General features: G+C 35.6%; 1 protein-coding gene across 1 annotated transcript in view; it reads right to left on the bottom strand.

Moving 5' to 3' along the window:
- LOC111059546 (E3 ubiquitin-protein ligase rnf146) overlaps window positions 1-20,156 on the bottom strand; it is a gene marked incomplete in the record, with an annotated part of 56,869 nt that extends 36,713 nt beyond the window's left edge. The window contains 2 exon segments of the mRNA XM_039429274.1: window positions 15,212-15,482; window positions 19,613-20,156. Coding sequence (XP_039285208.1) covers window positions 15,212-15,482; window positions 19,613-19,742 — 401 coding nt within the window.
- Window positions 20,157-27,529: the final 7,373 nt, after the last annotated feature.

The raw sequence follows: 27,529 nt of genomic DNA, 5'->3' as shown, positions 1-27,529 counted from the left end.
AGCAGTTTTCGAGAAAAACATGTTTTTTTAGTAATTATCCGCCATTTTTTCCGCCATCTTGAATTGAATTTCTTATTGTCGGGTCCTCATGGTATAGGGACCTTAAGTTTGAAATTTCAAGTCGATCGGTTAATTAGGAATGGAGTTATCGTGTTCACACATACACACACACACACACACACACACACACACACATACACACACACAGACCAATACCCAAAAATCATGTTTTTGGACTCAGGGGACCTTGAAACGTATAGAAAACTTGAAATTGAGGTACCTTAATTTTTTTTGGAAAGCAATACTTTCCTTACCTATGGTAATAGGGCAAGGAAAGTAAAAATATTGAAACCCTACCTTATAGAAATAGACACGGCCAGACATCTGTGTAATGCATGCAATAAATAATCCACTTGTCAGCTGATTGATCATGAATAATTCTATAGTCTGATTAAGCCTATCTTCAGAGTAGATGATATATATAGTGATAACGGAGTATGGAGGAATTTCTTTTCTTTTAATATTATGCTTAAAATGCAAAATTTCCAAAAAAAAATGTGTATTTATCGACGCGCAGTTGAAAAAGGAATATTCCTGCCAAATCTCATCGAATTCTATCAACGCGTTTGGCCGTAATCGCGTTACATACAGGCAGACAAAAGAAAGTTTGAGTCAAAACATTGAGGTCGTAGTTAGGTCTACGTTTGGTCAACCATTTTAAAAAATTATCTGGGCTTTTAATTTAATTTTCATAACTCACTCACCACTTACCACTTTCTTGGTAAGAAAGTACTATCATAGAGAAACGATAGCGTAAGTAGATATCCCATGCTATAGGGCGTTTATGTCGCAACTTTTACTGTTATCCCAAGCCGATAGTTCACGTAGTTCTTTCCCATGCAGCTGTGTGATTCTGGTAGTCTCTCAAATTGTGCCGTTCCAACACTCTCACCCCAACAAAACAGTAAAAATTGACAATAATTGACAGTAATCGGCTTGAGATAACAGTAAAAGTTGCGACATAATTCCCTATACCATGGGATATCTACTTACGCTATGTTTCTCTATGGTACTATCATGAAGGCTGATGGCACTCTTAGATGGTTTCTTGGGGGGCAGATTCAATCTTAAAGAAAGAATATTATTCTTCATTCTATCTCTCAATGAGCACTTTCGCATTCAGCAGCAAAAACACATAAATAGAACAGTAATCACTGTGTTCACTTTTCATATTGCAACTTTTCCACAGCTAGAATAAAGATGGTAACATTTATATAGGTTGTCTGATAAGTCACTCCCTATTTTTATACAGATATAATTTCTCTATTTATGAACCAATTTTGTAAGAACTACATTTGTTAGATAGAACACCTGTTTACTCTCCCCTGAATAGAATGCAGAGATTTACAATAATTTAACGGGGCAACTAGATGTCTTCTGGTTTTCTCGTGCTAGATTCCGCAAAGTTTTATACGCTAGTATGGTTTAGGTGGATGTCAACAATATCTTTTGGATGCATGAGTGTGGCTGTGCACATGGTTTGGGGCGAGAGGTACGGTATTTTGTTATTATTTAAATAAGAAGTTCTGATCATCTTTTGATTCAATCGTTGTTTTTTTTCAATTTTGCACTTATCAAGTTTTTTTTCTCTTTTTCAACTAGATTACAAGTTTTTGTACTCATTGTATTTTTTTGTCATTTTCTTCTTTTTCTTATACATTAATTCCTATTAATATTTTTCTTATTATCAATAATATTATAACTTTTTTCCTTTTTTTAATCTCAATATTGTATTGTACAAATATGTAAAGGAGACAGATTTGGGGTGACCCCCGTTGTCTCCATTTATGAATGAATAAATAAATAAATAAACACCCTTGAGGTTGTGTTTAACACCAATTTTCATTTGTTTCAGTTTAAAAATGCCCCCTCTTTTGACTGTGGAAGAACGAGCCAAAATAGCAGCTCGTTATGTGGTCTGAGGATCTGTGGTGCGAGTACAAAGATGGTGGAGGGCTGAACGAGGGTCCATGCAAAACTGGACGCAAAAAAATGTTAAAAATTGCCATTCCAAATAATTACTAACAAAGACGATCAGGAAGACCATCAACGTCAAGGACAGCAGAGAATGTTGACAGAGTTCGTGAAATGTTCATGAGGAAGCCCTAAGAAATCACTGCGTCAAGGATCTCGTGAAAGTGGTCTTTAACATTACTCTGTTGCAATGATTCTCAAGAACGATCTGTGTTTTTGCATCCAGTGTTGCATGGATCCCTCGTTCATCAATCCACCACCTTTGTACTCGCACCACAGATCCCCAGAACTCATAACGAACTAATATTTCGGCTCGTTCTTCCACAGTAAATAGAGGGGGCATTTTCAAACTGAAAAAATCTGTTGTGGCGCACTCACACAACTTTCCTTGCCGTTATGAAAATTGATCACTGACGCTAGTGTTCCCGCGCATCTCAAGTCTACTATTCAAATATTTGAGCCAGCTGGTGACAGGGCAATAACGCTGGAGACACACATGAGGTCTGCTATCTCTTCATAGTGAATGATTTAATAGAATCAACAATAATTTGCAATTGAATAATCACATTTTCTCGAATTTAAGCTTATTTTCAATTTTAGGTGAGAATGTTACTGAACATTAATTGTAGAGATTTTCATGCTCAATCTACTCCACTTGATTTTCTTTGTTTCAATTGTATCTGAAGCCTGATAATTGGGAGTCTATCTGCATTGATGGGGCGGAGCTCCTGAAATTTTTACAGATATGGGACTTGTGGCAGTTGATAGAGCTTATCGATGACTATTTTAGGTATGAATTTGATCAGAATCGTTCGAGCCGTTACCGAGAAAATCACGAAAAACCCTGTTTTTGACAACATTTTCGCCATTTTAACCGCCATCTTGAATTGCATTTGATCGAAATTGATCGTGTCGGATCCTTATAGTGAAAGGACCTTAAGTTCCAAATTTCAAGTCATTCCGTTAATTGGGAGATGAGATATCGTGTACACAGACGCACATACACTCATACACAAACACACACACACACACAGACCAATACCCAAAAACCAGTTTTTTGGACTCAGGGGACCTTGAAACGTATAGAAATTTAGAAATTGGGGTACCTTAATTTTTTTCGGAAAGCAATACTTTCCTTACCTATGGTAATAGGACAAGGAAAGTAAAAATGAAAATTGGTGTTAAACACAACGTCAAGGAGTGCTCTATCTAACAAAAGTAGTTCTTACAAAACTGGTTCATAGGGAAATTATAGCTGTATAAAATAGGAGTGACTTATCAGACACTCTGTATAATTCAGCTAAACTTTATTAAAATTATTGATTCAATATCGAAATTCGATGAGCGCTACCATTCAAAAATTTGTTTTCAGCTCGGGAACATTTGTGTAGCTCTAGTTCTAGTCAATGCTAGAAGTAATAAATAGCTAGACATAGTAGAAGCAATTCAACAAAAGTAGTTCTTACAAAATTGGTTCATAGATAAATTATAGCTGTATAAAAATAGGGAGTGACTTATCAGACACACTCTGTATAATTCAGCTAAACATTTTATTGAAATTATTGATTCAATATCGAAATTGAACTACCGGTACCCACTAATAAATAAACAATCAGCTTCTCGAGGATCGTTGGATATTTTTAACACAATTTTTCACTTCAATACCATTATTTAATGTCACTGAGACAGCATGTCGATATTGAAATATCGTATATCGCTGTTTGTATTGGATTGAGAATAATTTGATAGTTATTATAAGAGGCTTTATCGTTGATGAATTGCTTCTAACTATGTCTAGCTATTTATTACTTCTAGCATTGACTAGAAACTAGAGCTACACAAATGTTCCCGGGCTGAAATAGTTATTTGTATATCTAGAGTGAAAAGTACGACTTTTTCTCCCTGTGGAAAAAAGTTGAAGCCCGAGGCGAAGCCGAGGGCAGCAATTTTCCTGAGGGAGAAAAAGTATTTTTCGCTCGTGATGTACACAACATTTTTCCTCCATCTACATTTTTTTATAGAAACTGCAAATAAAATCATTCTAATAACTTACGTATTGGTGACAATGATTCCTAACAACATAACCTAAATCCAAAACCTGAATTGCGCTATCTATCGGCAAAAGTTGTAACAATTATATCAGCTGAGCAGCTACCAAAAATGGCTGACTCCAGATCACGCGGTTCAGATTTGAATTGCAGATCAAAAATATTTGTTGGCTGGTATTTTGAATAGAATAAAATATTTTTAAAATTATATAAATTTTTATCATCTAGGCCTACTAATATTAAGAAAATAATAATTATCATACAAACATATATTTCATGAGTTAATCAAATTTCTGGTTGTGGTATTGAATTCAGTTGACTCAATGACAGACATCTCTATTATGCTTTCTCATCTGAGCTTAGACCTTCTAACCTATTACAATGTAAGTTTCAAAATAGAGATGTTCCCCATGTTATTTAAATGAAGTCACTTTTACTCCCTAGGGAGTTTTTTCTGTTTTTACTACCGAGAGCGAAAAAGTGACACTTAGTATTAGGTTTCAGGGAGTAAAGTAAGTACTTTAGACATTAGGTGGAGGAAAAATAATTTTTGAATGGTAGCGCTCATCGAATTTCCTTCTAGCTGTTTACCCTGTTGTCAATATTTGCAGTAGCAGATGTCTTCGGGGTGAATTACAGCATTTAATATGGATTTTCGTTTGATAATAATTATTGGAGCTACACAACTCAGTGCTCTGTATTATACTGCAGATTTATTGAGATTCTCCTTATAAGGTATTTATCTGTTATGATTTTGAATCATTTATTTATTTATTTATTCATAAATAGAGACAACGGGGGTCACCCCAAATCTGTCTCCTTTACATATTTGTACAATAAGGTCAGCATCTGATTAACATTAGTTTGTTATCCTTGTCTGTCATTAGGCAAAGCAGATAACTTCATTCTTTTCTGCCTCCGCAACGTTGCCAAATCGTTTGTTGACTATGAAGAAACATAATGAACTACCAAAATATTTTAGTCTCATTATTAAAACATGAGAAAATATATTTTCTTGACTGATAAAATATAATTGAGAAAGGGTTGGTCATATCATTTCCACATACTTTATAACTTGAATCACACTATAGAGTCTCAAAACTCAGTACTCTCTCTGCATTGGGGTCAATCCACACGAAGCGTTTTTTCAGACGAGTCAGCAGGGCAGGAAGCTCTCCGATTGGCTGATTGTTCGGGAATCAGCTGCTAACAGCCAATCAGAGAGCTTCGTGCCCTGCCGACTCGTCTGAAAACGCCTGAAAAATGCTTCCTGTGGTTTGTCCCTAACACTGCAGCTACAACAACAAAACTCAAATTTGATGCGTTGGTTAACTACGTGAAACAATGGTTCTGTTTTAAAGTTTTTAATAAATTTTTAGTGAAATTTGACAATATCTTTGTTTTCTTATTATTATTAAAACTCAAATTGATGGAGTAATAACGTCACAAAAGTTTAAATGAATAAACTTTATATTATTCAACAACAATTTCACAAGAGTATTAGAAAATGTATTGAAGTAAAACTAAACTAAATTTTATACTTTTTGAAAGTGTGAACAAAAGTAATTCATCATAAGTATTAAGCATTAAAAGCAAGCACATGAGATTTGAATGATTAGTATAAGTAAAAATAAGACCTGAGATATTAGAAAATATGTACAAAAAAATTAGTAGCCAAAGTTTCAAAAATAATAACAAAAATACAGTCCCTCTAGAAGAAAAAATAAGATATAAAAAATGTTTAAATATTTTTGATAGTAATCATAAATTAGAAAAATATGTACAAAAAATTAGTAGCCAAAGTTTCAAAAATAATAACAAAAATACAGTCCCTCTAGAAGAAAAAATAAGATATAAAAAATGTTTAAATATTTTTGATAGTAATCATAAATTAGAAAAATATGTACAAAAAATTAGTAGCCAAAGTTTCAAAAATAATAACAAAAATACAGTCCCTCTAGAAGAAGAAATAAGATATAAAAAATGTTTAATATTTTTGATAGTAATCATAAATTAGAAAAATATGTACAAAAAATTAGTAGCCAAAGTTTCAAAAATAATAACAAAAATACAGTCCCTCTAGAAGAAAAAATAAGATATAAAAAATGTTTAAATATTTTTGATAGTAATCATAAATTAGAAAAATATTTCTACATACAATGTTGAAAGGATACGTATTATTTTAGAATTGAAATATATTTCTGCTAATAAATATCGAGGAATAACATTTTCAATAAATGTCACCGTCACTACAGGACTTTAAGGCCTAAATTGTTCTCCATTTTCATTAAATTTGACACTGTTCACTGAAAATCACTCAGAATTTTCACATTTTGATCACGTTTCCAAATCATTTGCTTTCACCACAATCAGAAAATAAGGGAATTTTTGAATTCACTTCACTGGTGAATTGAAGTGATAAATGTGAGAACTGTTAATGAGAATGTCCTTGTCACTGTTCCAGTTCCAATCGAATCTCACAGACTCTGTACCCGTTCCAGTTACTGGTGGAGTTGAAATTCACTATAACCAGCAAAGAATAATATCGAAAATGTCAATATAATTATGTTAATGAGAAAGTTCTTGTCACTGTTCCAGTTCCAATCGAATCTCACAGACTCTGTACCTGTTCCAGTTACTGGTGGAGTTGAAATTCACTATAACCAGCAAAGAATAATATCGAAAATGTCAATATAATTATGTTAATGAGAAAGTTCTTGTCACTGTTCCAGTTCCAATCGAATCTCACAGACTCTGTACCCGTTCCAGTTACTGGTGGAGTTGAAATTCACTATAACCAGCAAAGAATAATATCGAAAATGTCAATATAATTATGTTAATGAGAAAGTTCTTGTCACTGTTCCAGTTCCATTCGAATCTCACAGTCCCTGTTCCAGTAACTGGTTAAGTTAAATTTACTAGAACCAGCAAATAATAATATTGAAACTCAATAAAAATGTGTATTTTTTATCACGGTTCCAGTTCCAATCGAATTCCGCTGTCTCTGTTCCAGTTACCGAAGTTTAATTGGTTGTCTGAACCAGAATCAAATCCGTTCCAGTTTTCAAGAGAATGATATCGAAGTGAGCTTTAGCCAGTGATCACAGCTGTTGCCGGAGCCCGGCGACGCCCTTTGCTGTCACGTTGCTGACATTGTCGCGCTTTATCTTGCGGCGTCTGGTGGGATTGTCCTTGCGGTACTGCACCATCATCTGCAGATCGATGACGTAGAGATTGCCGCAGATCAACAGCTCGAACGTATTGCAGCCAACCTTGTGCATTTCTTCAATATCCACGTTTGTTCGTTCTTCAAACCGCCACCAGCCTAACCCGGGCAGAAAACCAGTTAGAATATAAAGGTGCTTACAGACTTAGGTCATAGAGAAAATAAAGCGTAAGAAGATATAGTATAGGTCGTTCATGTTCAAATTTTCAAGCCGATTTTTTGTCAACTCAAGCCGATTACTATTGACTTAGGGCATAGAGAAAAGATAGAGAGAGAAGATATGGTATAAGTCGTTTATGTTCCTATTTTTCAAGCCGATTTTTGTAAACTCAAGCCTACTAGTAGTTCTGTGAACAGTAGACCTCGCGCAGTTATAAACCATAGTCTCCTCTAATACTGTCCATCAGAGTAAATTCTGTCCTATCCTGTCGTGTCGGCGAGATATCGGTGTGAAAACGGCTAATGGCTGTTTAGGTTGTTGTATCGACAATGATAATAATTTGATGTAAACAGCTATGCTACTATCATCAAAAGCTTATGCTGGTCACACACCGATTGGTCAAGACAAGACTAGTCACGTTTAGTAACAATACTTCACATAGTTGCTTATGGAGTCATGTCTAATTGCAATGACTAACCAGCGTGTGTTGCGTCATAAGCAGCAATGTGAAGTATTGTGACTAAACGTGACTAGTCTTGTCTTGACTAATCGGTGTGTGACCAGCCTAACCGAGTTGAACGCAGAGAAAAGTCGGGAGAAAATACTATGCTACTTCAAGTTCAATTGCATGCCTCACTGCATGCAATTAATAGTCCACACAGCAGCTGTTGTAGTTTCAGTAAGTTACATTGAGATATTGAATGGCATGCGTCATTGTATGCAATTTATAATCCACTCGACAGCTGATTTATGATGAATAATTCTATAGTCTGATTTTTATTCTAATATTTGCCTATGAAGGAGGCTCCTTTTCCTTTTATATTATCCTTGAAATGCAAAATTTCCAAAAACCTTTTATATACGTCGACGCGCAATTTAAAAAAGAACATACCAGTCAAATTTCATTAAAATCTATTACTGCGTTTCGCCGTAAATGCGCATCATATAAACATTTAAACATAAAGAGAAAAGCCAAACCGTCGACTTGAATCTTAGACATCACTTCGCTCGGTCAATTACTGTCGACTACTGTCTATTATTACTACTGTATCTTCAACTGTTACTAGTAGTTCTGTGAACATTAGACCTCACGCAGTATTCTCATCCACAAGTACCTGATTGAAACCACGGTATTTAGATAAAAACGGTAGAAGTCATGAAATGTGTGCGCAGTGGCCAGCCAGCTAGATTGCGTCATCGCCACCAACCGAGGTTTTTAACACCTACTAGCAATTTATGAAACGTATTTGTTAAAAACAGATGATTGGATATAAAATGACGTCAGCTACACCGGAAATTTAGCACAAATATGCGCGTGACACCTACAGTCTTCTTCTATATACCGTGATTGAAACTATAGACCTTATGGAAGTACAGCAATAGACTGGCTTCTCCACACATCTGTGTAATCACTTGTCAGCTGATTTATGATGAATAATTCTATAGTCTGATTTTTACGGTAATATTGGCGTATGAAGGAGGCTCCTTTTTCCTTTTATATTATTATCATTGAAATGCAAAATTTCCAAAAACCTTGTATATACGTCGACGCGCAATTAAAAAAGGAACATACCTGTCAAATTTCATGAAAATCTATTAACGCGTTTCGCGGTAAATGCACAACATATAAACATAAAGAGAAAAGCCAAACCATTTAAACATTCAAACATTTGAACAGTAAGAGAAATGCCAAACCGTCGACTTGAATCTTAGACCTCACTTACTGTCAATTACTGTCGACTACTGTATATTATTACTAATGTATTTTCAACTATTATTACTCTATTTTGGCCAGGTGAGAGTGAGCAAGGCTTATTATGAGAGACTACCAGTGTCACATAGCTTCACGCAAAATAACTAGTAGGACTATCGGCTTCAATTAACATTGAAAATTGAAACATAAACTTCCTATACCATTATAGTTATTTGTGCAACTAGTGCGCAAAGTGACAGTTTGCTGCACCGAACGAAACGTTTACGCCCGAGCCGTAGGCGAGGGCGGAATGGTTTCTTGAGTGCAGCAGAGGAACTTTGCGCAAGTATTTCACATTAAGTTTTTCCTACAGTTACCATTGAATATGAAAAGTGGGTAATTATGGGTAAAATTGCCTGAAATCTATCAAATGTTTTTCTGTGTAATTTTATTATTGATAAAAACCTTAATCCTAAAATCCTAAAGTCCTCGTTGTCCTTGGTTATAATATCTAATACTAATAATTAGCGCGTTGTGCTTCGTTGCACCTCTGCTCACTATAGCAGCCCAGTCACTGTTACCAACTTCATTTTGATTTTGCTGCACTGTTGCTCCATATAACTCACTAAGTATTTTGCGTTGCCATGTTGCAAATCTGGAGTGCAGAAAAATTTTTCCCGCACTAGAGCGGAAAAGTGATTCTTTGCGTTCTGTAATCAGTGCAGCAATGGCCACTTTTCAACGTAACTGTAGGAAAAATATCTTCTTGTACTATATTTTCTCTAAGCTTAGAGTGTGATCACATTGAATGCATGCAAGTACACGCCAGATCATGCATGAACCGAAAAACGAAATTTGAAAAGTGCCATTGAAACACGTTGTGACTTGCATGTAGCTGCACTGAACGCAAACAGCAAGTGCAAGCGTTCAGTGTGAGTGTTCCTATAGCTCTTCCCAGATTTTGTTTCCCATCTGCACGCTTGCTCATGCATAACCAAGCTTGCACTTGTACATGCACACATTTAATGTGATCACACCCTTACGCGTCACGACCCGCTCTATTTATCAACTGATGCAATGCTTATTATGTCTATGTGCCGATTGCACAAAATTAGTTTAAAGCTCAACTCCATTTACACGACTAAGGTCGAGAAGAGACTCGACTCTAGTCGAGAGCATGTGTTTTCAAATGGTGACAGTCGCAGAGACTAGAATCGACTGGTCTGAGTGTCACCATTTAAATTTTAATCACGAGAACCAATCAGAGAAGGCTTTTTAGAAAATAAAATTAACCGACTTTTGTGAAACCGGAACTATAGTTTATATGTTTCTACATTCTATAGTGGAATCGTCATGTAGAGTATACTATTCCAAAAGTTACCAAAGGTATTTTTATGTTAAGAAAGTTGAAGGAAATAGTATCTTTGAAAACATTATTAAACGTTTATTATAGCTATGTTCATTCTCATCTTCTTTATGGCACTATATTATGGGCGAATGGCAGTCATTCTTAATCTTTATTTGTATTACAAAAAAAGAGCAATTAGAACAATTTGTAATGTGCCTCCTTTAACACACTGTAAACCGTTGTTCATTAGATTGGGAGTCATGAGCTTACCTTGTATTTTTATGTTTAATTGTCTGCTTTTTGTAAAGTCAAATCCACATTTATTCTCAACTCATGACAACATTCATTCTTATAACACAAGGAATAAATCGAATCTGAGGAATGAGTACTGCTCTTACAAATCCAGCCATACGAGTTTTAAGGCCTTTTCTATAAAGTTTTATAACCATTTACCACCAAATGTTCGAGGTTTGACGCTCAGGGAATTTAAACTAAGAATTGAGAATTTTTTTATAAAAAAACTGTTTTTATAGTGTGGATGAATATTTGAATGTTAACATGGAGTCTATCTAGATTTTAGGTAATTGCTATTGTTGTATGATCTCTAATATAGTTTGTAATATTGACGTGGCCGATACAAATTGTGAAGTGTTTGTCTGTGGCAATAAATTGATTTGATTTATATATTTCTGTTTCTGTACAAATACAGATATAAGTATATCATCAGCTGATGCTATGTTTATTTTTATCTGAATTTGAACAGAAACATAAATATATAGGCTAGATATAAAGGTCTATTTAAAAAATAGAATTATAGTACCCTTCAAAATTGAAAAAATATTAAAAAACAAGAATACAAATTGGAACGTAACTTACTATCGTACTAGTTTCGGTGATCACACCATCGGCAGGTTATAAAGAACATTTTAAACATTTTCAGGTCATTTTTTACTTTCCTTGGCCTATTACCATAGGTAAGGAAAGTATTGCTTTCCGAAAAAAATTAAGGTACCCCAATTTCTAAATTTCTATACGTTTCAAGGTCCCCTGAGTCCAAAAAACTGGTTTTTGGGTATTGGTCTGTATGTGTGTGTGTGTGTGTGTGTGTGTGTGGTGTGTGTGTGTGTGTGTGTGTGGTGTGTGTGTGGTGTGTGTGTGTGTGTGTGTGTGGTGTGTGTGTGTGTGTGTATGAGTGTATGTGCGTCTGTGTACACGATATCTCATCTCCCAATTAACGGAATGACTTGAAATTTGGAACTTAAGGTCCTTTCACTATAAGGATCTGACACGAACAATTTCGAACAAATCCAATTCAAGATGGCGGCTAAAATGGCGAAAATGTTGTCAAAAACAGGGTTTTTCGTGATTTTCTCGGAAACGGCTCCAACGATTCTGATCAAATTCATACCTAAAATAGTCATCGATAAGCTCTATCAATTGCCACACGTCCCATTTCTGTAAAAATTTCAGGAGCTCCGCCCCATCAATGCAGATAGATTACCAATTATCAGGCTTCAGATACAATTGAAACAAAGAAAATCAAGTGGAGTAGATTGAGCATGAAAATCTCTACAATTAATGTTCAGTAACATTTTCACCTAAAATTGAAAATAAGCTTTAAATTCGAGAAGATGTGATTATTCAATTGCAAATTATTGTTGATTCTATTAAATCATTCACTATGAAGAGATAGCAGACCTCATGTGTGTCTCCAGCGCTATTGCCCTGTCACCAGCTGACTCAAATCTTTAAATAGTAGACTTGAGTTGCGCGGGAACACTAGCGTCAGGTGATCAATTTTCATAACGGCAAGGAAAGTTGTGTGAGTGCGCCACACCAGATTTTTAGAAAATAAAATTAACCGACTTTTGTGAAACCGGAACATTTTTCTGTTTCTGTACAAATACAGATATAATAAGTATATCATCAGCTGATGCTATGCTTATTTTTATCTGCATTTGAACAGAAACAGAAATATATAGATATAAAGGTCTATTTATAAAATAAAATTATAGTACCCTTCAAAATTGAAAAAATATTAAAAAACAAGAATACAAATTGGAACGTAACTACCGCACTAGTTTCGGTGATCACACCATCGCCAGGTTATAAAGAACATTTTAAACATTTTCAGGTTATTTTTTACTTTCCTTGGCCTATTACCATAGGTAAGGAAAGTATTGCTTTCCGAAAAAATTAAGGTACCCCAATTTCTAAATTTCTATACGTTTCAAGGTCCCCTGAGTCCAAAAAACTGGTTTTTGGGTATTGGTCTGTATGTGTGTGTGTGTGTGTGCGTCTGTGTGCATGATATCTCATCTCCCAATTAACGGAATGACTTGAAATTTGGAACTTAGGGTCCTTTCACTATAAGGATCCGACACGAACAATTTCGATCAAATGCAATTCAAGATAGCGGCTAAAATGACAAAAATGTTGTCAAAAACAGGGTTTTTCGTGATTTTCTCGGAAACGGCTCCAACGATTCTGATCAAATTCATACTTAAAATAGTCATCGATAAGCTCTATCAACTGCCACAAGTCCCATATCTGTAAAAATTTCAGGAGCTCCGCCCCATCAATGCAGATAGATTCCCAATTATCAGGCTTCAGATACAATTGAAACAAAAAAAATCAAGTGGAGTAGATTGAGCATGAAAATCGCTACAATCAATGTTCAGTAACATTTTCACCTAAAATTAAAAATAAGCTTTAAATTCGAGATGTGATTATTCAATTGCAAATTATTGTTGATTCTATTAAATCATTCACTATGAAGAGATAGCAGACCTCATGTGTGTCTCCAGCGCTATTGCCCTGTCACCAGCTGACTCAAATCTTTGAATAGTATATTAGAATAGTAGATAAGAATAATCTTTGAATAGTAGTTGAGATGCGCGGGAACACTAGCGTCAGGTGATAAATTTTCATAACGGCAAGGAAAGTTGTGTGAGTGCGCCACACCAGATTTTTTAATATTTTTTCAATTTTAAAGGGTAATATAATTCTATTTTATAAATACAAGTAGTCCTGAATCCATACATTTTAAAAGATATAAAGGTCATTTGTATTCAGTGTTTTATTTCGTACAATGTATATTTCATTTCTATGATTATGTATGTAGTATATTCCAATTATTATTGTATTATTAATTGGAGATATTTTCTAGTGATTTTGTATTTTGGCAAAATAAAGTTTCTTTCTTCTTTCTATAATAAGCATATCATCAGCTGATGAAAAGCAAAACGAGCGTGTTCATGGCGCATAAGTCTGTACGCACCTTTACAGTCATATAAACTACATTTCGCGCCACTCATTACACCATCAAAAACAATCCCGGCTGAAGTATGACAGTCGAGAATCTTAATCAGTGAATCTTAACCAGATCACTCCCGTGTTATCGGATGGGCACGTTAAACTGTCGGTCCCGACTGAAGTATGACAGTCGTAAGGCCCATTGACGGCTTAAATTATATATTCAGGCGGTGGGACCTTCCCGCAAGGGACTCCCCACCAACAAAGGCCATACGTATTTACTTTTTTTATCATAAACTGTTGTCAAAAATAATCCGCGCATATGCAGCTTGAAAACGGTCATGAATGCGAGAGAACATAACCAAAACTATATGCTTAATCATGCGTAATCGAACTTGCACTAGCACAAGAAAAATTATTAATTATTTCTTATTTATTCTTTTTTATTCTTTTTTTATTTACCAATTCACTAGAAATTTACAAAATAACACTTATCAACTAATATACATTGGTGTGGCTGGAAAAAGAAGCCTTGAGCTCCAGCCACGAGTTCGAAAATATTCTTTAAATTATTGGTACATATACATTGGATCTTGCCCTCGTGGCCTTCTGACAAGATAATATTATTATTATAGGCATTCAATATGATCACAACCTTATATAGTGAGGTCCACGTTATAATGGCAGTGATTGATTAGCAATGGTATTGCTATCCTTGTCTATCATTCAACAAAGCGGATAGCGCTATCACTTTCTCGCTTTGCTCTGTTGCCAGTTCGTCCTTTAACAATAAATAAATAAATAAAATTTTATTGTCGAAAAGCCTTTACAGCATAGACAACGTCAATATATAACATAACAACGATAAGTTCAATGTGGAACTTATCAATGTAGAATTAATAATTGATTAACAAAATATATCATCTTAATTATGAAAATTCATTATGAAATTATTGGAAAACAGCCTATACTTGCTTAATAAAATGTAATTGATTATTTTAAACAAGAATGAACAGATGATATTACATCAATAAACCTGTATCAGCTACCGTCTATAGAAGCATTGACAAGACAGAGGAAGGCATTTATTTATTAGATAGAGCAAACAATACAATAGTCGGAAAAGAAAAAACAGGCTATTGCCCAGAACTTCTACAATTTCCTGATTTTGTCACAAATCGTCCAAAGGTAGGTTATGTTCACTTCAATTTCAACACGAAATCTTCAATCTGAAACTATGAATCAGAATAAAACAAAGAATTTCAAATTTAGATAGATTGTTAATGAAACTTCCGTTAAAACAAAAACCAAACTTCAAATATTCACAAAATATAGAATAAAATCACTTAAATTTTGAGCATCGTTTTTCTCCTATCTTTCTCCACTGCCAATACAACGTGGACCTCACAATAGAGTAATATAAGCAAGAGTGTCTCACCGTCTCGACCCCTCGTAGAACCACTGGTAGCCTGCCGTCGCATCATCCTTGTCGGCGACAGCATCAGATGCCGAGGCAGAGGAGGCGGAGACAGGTACCAAATCTGGATGATCGAGATAGTCGGCAGGAATCGGCTGACGGCACATGGCACATTTCATGCTCTGTGTGACAATGCCCTTCAGGCAGAGAAAGCAGAAGATGTGTGAACAGGGCAACCGTGACGGATAGACGCATGGCTGCAGGCACACTGCGCACTCTGGCACTAACGGATCGCTATCAACTGAAACCAAATTCAAATTTTTTTTGTGTAGTTGAGAAGTTGATATTGTGGTAATTATTCATATTGAATGAAGAAGACTAAGAAATTGTCAATCGTTTTCTTGGTTCTTATTTTGTACTAAAAGTAAATTTTATTATCATGGCGATTCTGTTGCTTCTGTTGCTAAGAGCACTCCATACTTATCATCCTTTGATGATAGCCATATTAGTCTGCCAGAAAAAATATATTGATAATTATATTAATAAGGTTCCAGTTATATCATATAAGGATCCAGAGAGCTTCAAGAACTGGCGTTGTAAGTTCTAAGGAATTTCAGAAGGATAAATTGGTGAATACCTGTATTTATGACAAGCGTTTTAAGGATCAACTAGAAAAAACTATAGTTGGTCTTTATTATTCTCTATTAGGTACATGGTTACTGATAGTCAGTCATCAAATATTCTTTTGATTTCCTCATTGGTATTCTTCAAGAACTTCATAGAAGCAGCGGTAAGAATTAATAATCACCGGTCATTGAACCTTAGCCGCCATTTTGTCACACCGTTGAGGGGGAGGAGACTGTCTAGCTAGGCCAATGGCAGGCGTTCATGCCCTCGACCAATAGCAGTACTCGCCTACTAGTATAAATTCTGCTGCTCTTGTATTTAGTTTTAGTTTATCAGAGATTGACAATGGTGTAATAACTGAAACCGGTCTTTCTAATTATCAATAAATCAGTGGTTTTTTGACAATTTCTTAGTCTTTTTCATTCAAATTCAAATTCTTAATATGCAACAGTACAATACAATTTACAAAACAAAACACAAACAAAATACTTATCAACTCAAGTAAAATACAACTCATATTTTTCTTTCTTCTTTGGTTAACAGCCGTTGGGCATGTTTGACAGCGATTCATAAAAATGTTTCTGTCTTTTCAATATTATATGCAGATGATACCACTCTGGTACATAAGGACGTTGATATAAAAACTGTTCAGGATACGCTTGGAAGGGCTATGGATGAGTCTAAGGTATGGTTCAATGCCAACTTACTTAAGGTAAATGAGAGCAAAACAGAACAAATAATATTTTCTCTCAACAATGTAAGTACTGGTAACCTGAATCTGAATGATGATGTTTTCAAGCCTGTAAAGTTACTAGGAATGTACTTAGATAGTAAACTCAGCTGGGAGTATCACCTAGTGAATTTATGTAAAAAACTTTCTAGAGTAACATTTCTCTTACGAAGACTGAAATATTGTGTAAACCTTGATGTAATTAAAATGATTTACTTTGGTCTCTTCCATTCACACTTGATTTATGGTGTAAAACTGTGGGGCAACTCATCTTCTTCAAAAAAAAGCATTTATATGGCAAAAGAAAGCACTTAGAGTTATATTTGGTATGAAATACAATGAATCTTGTATGGGAATTTTTGTAGAACACAAAATTATGACCTTGCCTTGTCTGTATATATATTATAATTTAATCTCAGTTGACTTTAAAAGAAAGCACTTAGAGTTATATTTGGTATGAAATACAATGAATCTTGTAGAGGAATTTTTGTAGAACACAAAATTATGACCTTGCCTTGTCTGTATATATATTATAATTTAATCTCAGTAAAGAAAAATCTGTCTAATTTTGATAAAAATATTTCTATACATTCACACTACACTAGACATAGGGATGATATAACTAGACCTACAGTTAGACTGACTAAAACTCTAAAAAGTCATAAGTACCTACAAATTCGCATGTTTAATTTACTACCAGATAATGTTAAGCAGTTACCATTTAAAACGTTTTGTATTTCTGTTGATAAATGGCTCAAGTCTGAAGCTTTCTATTCTGTTAATGAGTACCTGGAATATTTCAATGTATATGTGTAATTTTGTTCGTTTCTATAGTCCAACTCGTAATATTTTACTACAATATTTCAATGTGTATTTGTAAATTTGTTCGTTTTATAGTCCAAATTGTGATATTTTACTTATTATTGACGAAGCCTATTGCTTACATTTTTGTAATGTTGTTTTATGGCCAATAAAATTATTGATTCTTGATTCTCCATTCCTCTCTATCATCCGCCATCCTTTTGAGCCACACTCTCGCCAAGTAAGTACAAATAATGACGAGCGCGAGTGTGGATGACTGCTTTGCCAGCACTCATCTTCGTTTCGATTTTAGTTGAGAAGCGACGAGCGAAAACCAGCCAGCATTCACAAATAATACATCCCTTAACCTAGCGCCGCAGTGCAGGATGGTTTCTCACAGCTTGGCGTTGTTGTCATTTGAGATGGGTGTCTGGCTTGGAAGTGTTTCGGCCGCATTGCAGGATGACTGTTAACGGTTGCCGGAAGATCAACAGCTGGATTTTTTTTCGTTATTTTTGGTGATAGAGAAATTCTGATTGCAGATTCGTTCTCAGCGACCCCAAGTTTAGCCTGAAGGCTCAGAATGTTAACAATGTTTTTAAATAATTGAAAATCATCATGAAAAGTCATTAATATGGTAGTAAACCACGTTTCTGGAAACTTTTTACTCGTGACGGGAGTTATTATTGATTATAGGTTACACAAAAATCAAACTAATCGTGAGAAAGAAAACTGCTGATGCCTGAACGCGAATAGGACCGCCACTCCATTGTTCTATTGTCTCGGCTGCTTGGCTGAGCCTGGCTGGAAGGATCAAATAACCGACTGGATTGATCTTTCGTCTGTCCGCTAGGCGGAACTACGCCGACTATTGCTGGGTGGAAGATGTTACTGCGGCCGCTCGCATTCCCACCAACACTGCTATTATTCGCTGTCTCAGCGCCTAGTCCGAGTCAGACAAGCATCCAGCCTGCACTGCGGAGCTAGGTTTACAGGCTTTTGTCACATTGCAGTATGGATGGCAATACCGAGAAAACTATATAAGTAGTGCGATAGTTGTCTTGGCAATAATAACGTGGCTAAGCTTTAGGTGGGCCGTCCACTGGAACCGATTTCGTACGAACTAGCATCGGCCAAAAACTACCGAACGATCCCCCAACAAAGAAAGGAATAGATGCTCGTCCATTGCAACAGGTTTATACGGCCGTGCACGGCCGATCAATTTTTCGATCCGAATTTAATGGGATTTTCCGGCTCTATCCGGCCGAACTAACTAGTCGAGCTGAGACAACAAAGTGATCCTAACCTAAAAATGTTTCACAGTCTTGTTTGTTTTTTTGAAGTTGTTCAGTTTAAAGTTGTATCTATGGACAATGATAAGTTGATAAGTTTGGTTCAAGAGCATGTTCCATTGTGGGATATGCGAGACAAAATATATCATCGTCGTGATGTTCAAAGGAATCCGTGAACAAAGATTGCTTGATAATGAATAACTAATTTAGTGGGTATTTGTTGAAGGTAAGATTATTGTAATAAAAAACTAAATCAGTGGATACTTGTTTATTCAATTTTTAAAATCTCAATATAATCAAGTGTATGAAAAATTGTGGTGTCTATGATAGTAGTTAATTCAATAATTGGCAACAAGACTGACGTAAACGGTTCCAATGGACGACCATATATGGCCGGCAAATTCGTCCGATCAATCAGCCGAACGGATCGGTTGAATACGGTTTCAGTGGATGGTTACCCCAAGGCCAGCTATTCAGGTTAGGGTAGAATCAAAGCTGTAAAGTTATTCTTATTTGAATTCGTTCAAGTACCACGCAACTGTATGCCTGAATTGGATAGTTGTGGGACTTTTGTAGCCTAATTGAAAAAAAAAATGTGTCAAGTCAAGCACTATTACCTTCTAAATCAATCTAGATTACCAACTTAAGCCCGAATTCCCAATCTCTCTCTCTTTTTGTTTGCTAGTTAGTTTACAAGAGATTGATAATGGTGTAACAACCAAAACTAGTAGCTTATCTTAAATTGTTATAAGTAAATAAATTAGGCCTAGTTGTTTTGACAATATCAAGTCGTTCTTATTTTTTTTTCGATTCACAGCTCACAGCTAATTTAGAAAGTATGTAAGCCTACCTATTGTAGCTTACTCTACAAAGGTAGGTTTATCGTACTAACCTAGAATTGGCGCTTAGCATGTGTAGGTAGACCGAATAAACGTTTAAATAGCTCATTTAGAAAAAATAAGAGAATTTGATATTATTTACCTTCTGTAGCCTTATGAACTGGATCATTTTTGCACTCCTTTTTAGTGGTGTTTTCTAGAACTGGCTTCCTTCGTCGACGAGAAGATCTTCTCGGTTCACAATCAACCCTTGATCTTGTTCCTTCTGCCATTTTTGAGATTAGACTTTTTACTAATATACCAAGTTGTTAATAAGAACAGTGAAAAATGAGCATTTTATCTAGCTACAGACTAATGTAATTAATTTCTAATCAAAAATTCAAGTTGGAACAAACAAACAAGAGGCTAAACAAAGTTGTTGAACAATCATAGATTAATGAAGGTTATTTCAGCCTCTAAAAGTAAGAATTTGGATAAAATATTTTGATTCTATTGATAAGTATGTTGAATCATCAAAAATTATAACAAACAAAGCCTAATAATTGTTGCAAAAATACTTATTTTGATGTATGTCAGGGAAACAACCATGGCATCGACAAATTACAGCTCAAACTACGACACGACATAGCCACAGCTTAGTGCATAGCTTCGTCAGACCACAGCTCAGACACGACATAGCATCGACAAGTCACGATACATCTTTTGGCGTACAGCTTTAGAGCTTTTGGTGTATGGTGTTACATTTTTCATAGGGATGGGTATCGAAAGATAAAACATCGATGTTTTGAACATCGATGTTTTTTTATCCTAACATCGATAAGTGAAAAACATCGAACAGTAAACATCGATGTTTTTCAACATCGTTTATCGCCCTACGTTTTTATGGATGATACTATTAGCGCTATTAGTCCAGTCAATATAGACATAAAAAAGAATGTGTGCTTGCAATTAATATTGTAGTTCTGATTTTTTAATATATTATTTGGGTACCGGTACATAAGAGAAGTCCAGAACCAATTTCTTCATGCAAGATTTCCTTGTGCTAGATACAAGATAGCCCAAAAACCTCGTATTTTCGGCTCATTTTCCAGTTTTCAGCTATTTCTGCCAAATCTCTCCCAGATTATATAATTCTGAAAAAAAATGAGATCACTCTGAACTCTCTATCTCCAATGAGTACTTTGTTATAAGTTTTCAAAAATTAGTAAAATTTGAAGAAAAAATCAATTTTGATGAATTTTAGTTTTTAATCAACAATATCTTCCGATTTTTGATTCATTTAATTTCTATTTCTTATTATTTCACTTACATTACATTTCTTGTTTTTTAACATTTCTTCATACTTAATTCTTGAAATACATTTTTTGATTGTATAGTGTATGATTGTAATGTGTGAAGGAGGCAAAATGGGTTTTTACCTGTTGCCTCCATGAATAAAATTATTATTATATTATTATTATTATTATTGTCAATCTCTGATAACAGTTTATGAGAGATTGAAAATGGTGTAATAACCGAAACCGGTCTTTCTAAGTATCAATAAATCTGTGGTTTTTTCTTTTTCTTTTTACCTTTTTTTGATAGTGTTGTCTTGTCTGCTTGCTGTAAATAACTGTATATTAGACTAATACTATGCACTCTTCTGCAAACTTGTAATATCACGCATCTCCTACTTGGAATGTTTTGAGTTGAATGGTTAATAGTTTAGATTTTCTGTTTGATTTTGTGATGTCTTACTTATTGAAAGTTACGTCTAGATTTGTTCATAGTATTGTTTTCATTCTTCTATGAGCATCTGTATCTTTGTTTCTTTTCTAAACACATTACGACTGTGGATTGTTCTATCTGCTGTGACTTGATTTTATTGCTTGTCTTGGTGTGCACATCAATGCTGTTTAAAACCCCATCATCTTTTCACTCATCATTATTTTGTTTTTACCATTCTGTTTTCATTCTTTTTCTCTCCCCGTTGTTGGGTAATGTTTTTGGCATGAGACAGCACTACTAGTTGACAAAAAAGCACGGCTTTAGTATTTTAGTATTTATTTAAATAAGTCCATAAAAGGGATCACTAAAGTGAAGCCCACTGGGACACGTCAAAAAAAAAAAAAAAAAAAAACAACTGCCCAGAGGCAGAAATCAAATACGAAAATAGGCACTCACCACACTGCTCTCCAACATACAGAACTCACGGAGTGAGTACAAAGGGTGATCCGTCAGCAGGCTCCTCAGAGCCCCTCGAAACCGCACCGCAGGCAGATCCCTGGCCAACAGAGGCAGCCTATTATAGAGGCTGAAAGACATATGAGCCAGACCAGTCCGAGTTCTGCTCAGCCTCTGGTAGGGTAAATCCAGCCTGAGTCTACCCCTAGTCTCATATGGGTGGAAGCTCTGTCGGGTCACGAGCAACCCCACGTTCGCATGTGTTCTGCAAAGGGTATGGAGAACATAGAGGGAGAAGACGGTGAGGATCCTCTCTTCGATAAAGAGTGGGCGACAGTGGGCTAATCTACCAGCCCCACAAATAATCCTCAGGGCCCTCTTCTGGAGACAAAGGACTCGGGCGACATCTGTGCTCCACCCCAGAGGGGGAGGCCATATAAAATCACGCTCTGAAAAAAGCCAAAATAGCACATTTTAAGATAATGAGGTGGCACACTGTGTTTGAGACCCCTCAGCAGGAAAACCACTCTGCTCAACCTGGCGCAAACTGTCTCAATGTGCTCGCCCCATGAGAGCTTCCTGTCAAGGGTAAACCCTAACAGTTTGACAGGCGCAAAATTGTATTCATTCCCATTTCTGAGACTGAACACAATAGACTGAGTTTTGTCTTCATTGAGGAGGAAGCGATTGGCAGAGAACCAGTCCGATGCAAATGCTCCAGTCTCCACCATAGCTGCCCTCAGTCCTCCCATCTCACGACCAGCATTGAAGAAGGTGGTGTCGTCCGCATAACAGACAAAACACCTGCCATCCACCTGAGCTATATCGTTAACTGAAATAAGAAACAACAGAGGCCCCAGGACAGAGCCCTGAGGCACTCCACAGTCAACACAATCCCTGATCTCAGAGAGAACTCCATTAGCCAGCACCGCCTGTCGGCGACCCCCCAGGTAGGCCTGAATCAGTTTGAGAGGAGACGGTCCCACACCATAATGCCTAAGCTTGTCCACGAGAATAGCATGATCCATTGTATCAAAGGCCTTGCTGAGATCACACAAGGTGAGCCCAGCAAGTCCACGTGCCTCAAAGCAATCAAAGATCTTGGAAAGCAGGAAATCTACTGCATCAGTGGTGGATCTATTTTTCCTGAAACCAAACTGGGTGGTCGCAAACAGGCCGCACTGGTCACAATAAGCAAGGAGTTGCTCAGCAATAAGAATTTCAAAAATCTTCGATATATTAGGCAGGATGGAGATAGGCCTATAGTTAGTAGGATCATGACTATCACCCTTCTTAAAGACAGGCACTGTCTTAGAAATTTTAAGTTGAGAAGGAAATACAGACTGCTGGAAACACAGATTAATACAAACAGTCAGGGGAGAGACAATAAGAGCTAGTACATCCTTAATAGTAGCACTGGTCATACCATAAATGTCTTTACTAACCGAGTTGCTCAAACAGTTCACAACTCGAGTGACATCATCACAAGTATACGGCGCCAGGTCAACAGCCGAAGCGGGGGGCCGAACCGAAGCCGAGAGCAGATCGCCGCCACCACAGGGGAAGCTCGGATCCCCTCGCAGATACCGCGAATAGAGCTGGTCCACGCGTCGTGAAGATCATCCGCAGATACCGGAACAGCACCAGGAGCTGGTACACCCGCAGCGCCCTGATGATACCCAGGCAGCTTTACACCTATTGGGTGCCCGTCAATCAGCTCAGAGTTGTAGCGCATCCTGGCCGCACGAGCAGCCTGCTGGTATGATCTCCTCAGTCCCATGTAGGTCCCATGTAGGCTTTTTATCAGCTTGGAAAAAGTGCCAAATGAATCAAAGGTCTAAACGTTGTTCCAATTTTTATATTACAGGAAAGGGAACCGGCTGTCGACTATAGAATACTGAGGAATAATTCATTTTTCTCCGAAATAAACAATTTTTTTCTTATGATTTTTTCATTCATCTTTTTATTTTATGATTTATATACATTTGTAATAAAATGTTATTTTTGGTTTACATAATTAATTTTATTATTATTCAAGACCAGTTCATTTCGCTATGATTTTCAAAAAAGGGTCATTCTAATAGTTATGAAGCTTTATTGTTTTTAAACCCAATTTATAATTATGAAAATAAATTCTGTGAAGACTTAATAGACCAATAAACATTGGTCATTGTCACAAGTAAGATTGTACAATCAACAATACAAAAGTCTACACAGCTAAAACACAATTACATCGAAAATTAACTTCTTAAACAAGATTACAAACTAAATTTACACAGCCCAGATCATACAAAATAGTACCAGATTTACATAGATTGTGAAATGTTATAAAATGCAGGTACCTTGTAAAGTCCACTTCTTTCTAACTCTATCTTTATATTGGGTGGCATCTAGGTCTCTTACCGATGACGGAAGGGCACTATAAAATCTGAGAGATTGGGCCCTGAAACTTCTCAATGATGCGCTGGAAGAGCACCATTTTTTTTTTTTTTTTAATCACATTAATATTGCTATCTAGTCTTGAGACTAATGAGCAAATTTTATCAAACCTAATTTACGAATTGTATATAATATGGACTACAGTGAAACTCTTTTTAGAATTTCTTACTGCTACCTACTAATTATTATTATGTACATCTATTAACTGTACTACTTAAGCTAGATTTCACTCAATCACTGCTCTGCTTTTTCACTAGACACCACTTTCACTGCACACCAATTCAAATGGTTTCCTTCTTTTCAGTCTCCGCACCAACCCTCCGTTGTCTAGCAGCTGGATTGCTTCGATGTTCGTGTGAGAGCACCATTCGACACCTATATTACATGTCCCTCTTGTATTGTATGTATGCCTATCAGAGTTGAGGCTAAATTTATCCAGGTTCTTTTTGATATAGCACAGACATTCCAGGACATACATTGAAGGAAGAGTCAGAATTTTATTCTCAATAAACAATGGTCTACAATGACTACGTGGCTCTTCATTGTTTAATATTCTAATGTATAGCAGGTCTCTTCTGTAGCAGGAAAAGTTTACCAGCCAAAGGACTATTTCCCCACAAAATTATAGCATAGGCTAGGTGACTGTGTATAATCACAAAGTAAACTGTTTTCAAGACCTCTATTTTTACACTTCCAGCCAACCTTCTCAACATAAAAAGCCCTCTTAGTGCTCTATTATAAATATTTCCTATATGTGTATTCCATTTAAGATTAGATTGCAAAAAAAACTTCGAGGAACTGGGTAGATTCAATGTTTGGGCTGTTGGCTAGACTGAAACTTATAGTAGTGGTTTTTTATCATTTATAGCTAACTCATTTACCTTACTCCAACTGTCAATCAAATCATTACATTGCTCTCAATTGGACTATGCATCTGTCTGATTTTCATCGCTTATTATAACTGCCAGGTAAACAAAGAATTTATGAGGACGTCCAAAAATCGATGTGTGTAACCAAACTTATTTTATAACTGAGGAATTCTTATAAATCTCACTACAGTATAAAGTAGTTTATGCCGTAATGTCAGTCTCCATAATGTATTATGTTCTAGCGGCAGGACAAGGGTGTTGAGCATGTGTGTAAACTCATGCTTGTCATTCATGTTGTGTCATCAGCAAAGCGAAAGGCTTTGTTCAAAGCCTACTCAACATGTGTGTACACACTTGTCCTGTCGTTAGTGGCCACCCTTGAATTGGCATCCTACATAAGGAATGCTGACAGTTTTTGGTGAATATAGGTTTTACAGAATCTGTTACATAACCTCACTTTTTAGAGGTTAGGAGCACTAGATTGTAAACACAGAAATCCCATCTCCATTACAATAATTGAATAGGTCTAAAGTTCCATGAAACAGTAAACATTTAGCTATAAAGATTACGTTGGATAAAATAGTACAATAGCCCCTTTTTGCGATCATTATGAAACCTAACCTCACTTTTAGAGCCCAAGGGACAAAGCTATATTAAATGTTTGAAACACGGTCTCAAAGTGAGTTTTTGACCATTGGAGACTTATAAATGTTTAGTCAGAATTTAAAGCAAAGTAATATCGTGTCCAAAGTCTCTAGACGTCTTTAAATTTATTTCAATTTGGAAATCTATGATGAGGAACTGGATTTGTCCAGTATTTTCGATGCCCAGGGAATGGTATCGATTAAATTTTAATTGAAGGGATTTCCTTTAAGATTTCTCATCTTTGCTTGTATGATTCTATCTTTAGAAGCTCATCTGCCTATTATTAAATAGGATATTTTTCCTTTATTGCATCTGTTCCTTGATCATAGGTATCTTGAATTTACCGCGGTTTTGAATTCAAAACGGCGTCTTTGTGGTTGTGAAGACATGAGCTGTCAGCTGTTTAAGAAAAATGGAGAGTTCGAAAAAATTTTACAATGGATTTTGATGATTTTGTAAATCTTTTGTACAATTATACAAAAAATTATTATCCAATAATTATATTTTACTTTGATTCCTGTTTCGAGAAGCCACGTTTCGTTCATCATCATGCTGGATTATGCATATCATTCTCCAAACAATATTAATAGCATATCATCTGAAGAATCAGTGAATTATCAATCAAATAGAATTTGATATATCAACTCATTTATGAACTCTAGATAATTATGGAATTGAAACAAATTTCAATCTTGTATCAAAACAATACTTCATCTGGTAGAGTCATGTTGGTAGACCTGAGTTTTGTGGCGGCCATTTTTATTTGAATTCAAATTAGCAGAGCCCTTCTAAAACATAGCTACAAAGCCGAGAATACCTAAATTTTTAAATGAAATGGTCCAAATAAATTATTTATTGACTTTTACAATGCATTTGATAATGGCAATTGAAAATATCTGAATAAGAGCTTGCAAAATTTGTATAAACCCATAGAATAAGCAGTCAGCTTACAAGCGCATATCCTTTCTCTATGATATAACTTTGATAAATAAAAAAAGGATGAAAAACTCATTCAAAAATTAAGATAGTAGGGCAGGGATGTCCACTCGCACCTTTCCAATTTTCTTTTTACGAATTATCACTTATTCAAGCTGCCAAAACACAAGCTTTTCAAACAATTAACTAGATCTTTTCTTTTTATTGGTTTGAATACCCACTTATCCTTAAGAACCGTCAGACAAGCACACAATAGCTCTTGGATATCCATACAATATCAAAAAATGACCATTTGGACATATAAAAAAGTCCACATAAAAACCACATATACACTAATGGATATCCATGAGATAATATATATCTATACATATAAATGTTTGACAAATTATGGATGTAAATTTTGTTTGACCAAATTTGGATCTAGGAGCATGTTTGGATATTGATAGGATATCCATAGGTATCCTCTAGATATCTGAAAGATATCCACATTTTTTAGAGGCCATCCAAAGAAATTCAGAAATGTGGTCAAAACATCAAACTAAATAATAACACAGTTTATTTTGTCAGTATCAATTTCATTCTTAAAAACATAAATGTACAATCCTTGAGAAACATAATTGTTTATAAACATGAGTTACATACTGTCTCTTTCATATATAAAAGTTACAATAGTGTATTGTAAAAAATATAAACTAACAGAAAAATCGATTCACAAGTTGAAAATATCGAATAAATTTAAGCAATTCATGAATATAGTCAGTCTTATAATGGAGGATGATTAAAAAAAATTCCCAAATGATAAAAATTCCACTCAATTTCAGACGTCCCCGGTGCCTCCTTCTGTTAGCTCTGGAGCAACATTCCTTCATGCTCTGTAAAATTTTTCAAAAAGATTCATTATTGTCAGAATCCTATTAATAACAAACAATCAACCAACATAATTCATACATTATTATTTTTCTCTGGTCCCATTAGCCAAGCTTTGCTTGTTCGCCAACAACGAGTTC

This window comes from Nilaparvata lugens, chromosome 5, assembly GCF_014356525.2.
Source record: "Nilaparvata lugens isolate BPH chromosome 5, ASM1435652v1, whole genome shotgun sequence".
Classification (NCBI taxonomy): Eukaryota; Metazoa; Arthropoda; class Insecta; order Hemiptera; family Delphacidae; genus Nilaparvata; species Nilaparvata lugens.
This window is presented reverse-complemented; position numbering and strand designations above follow the sequence as displayed.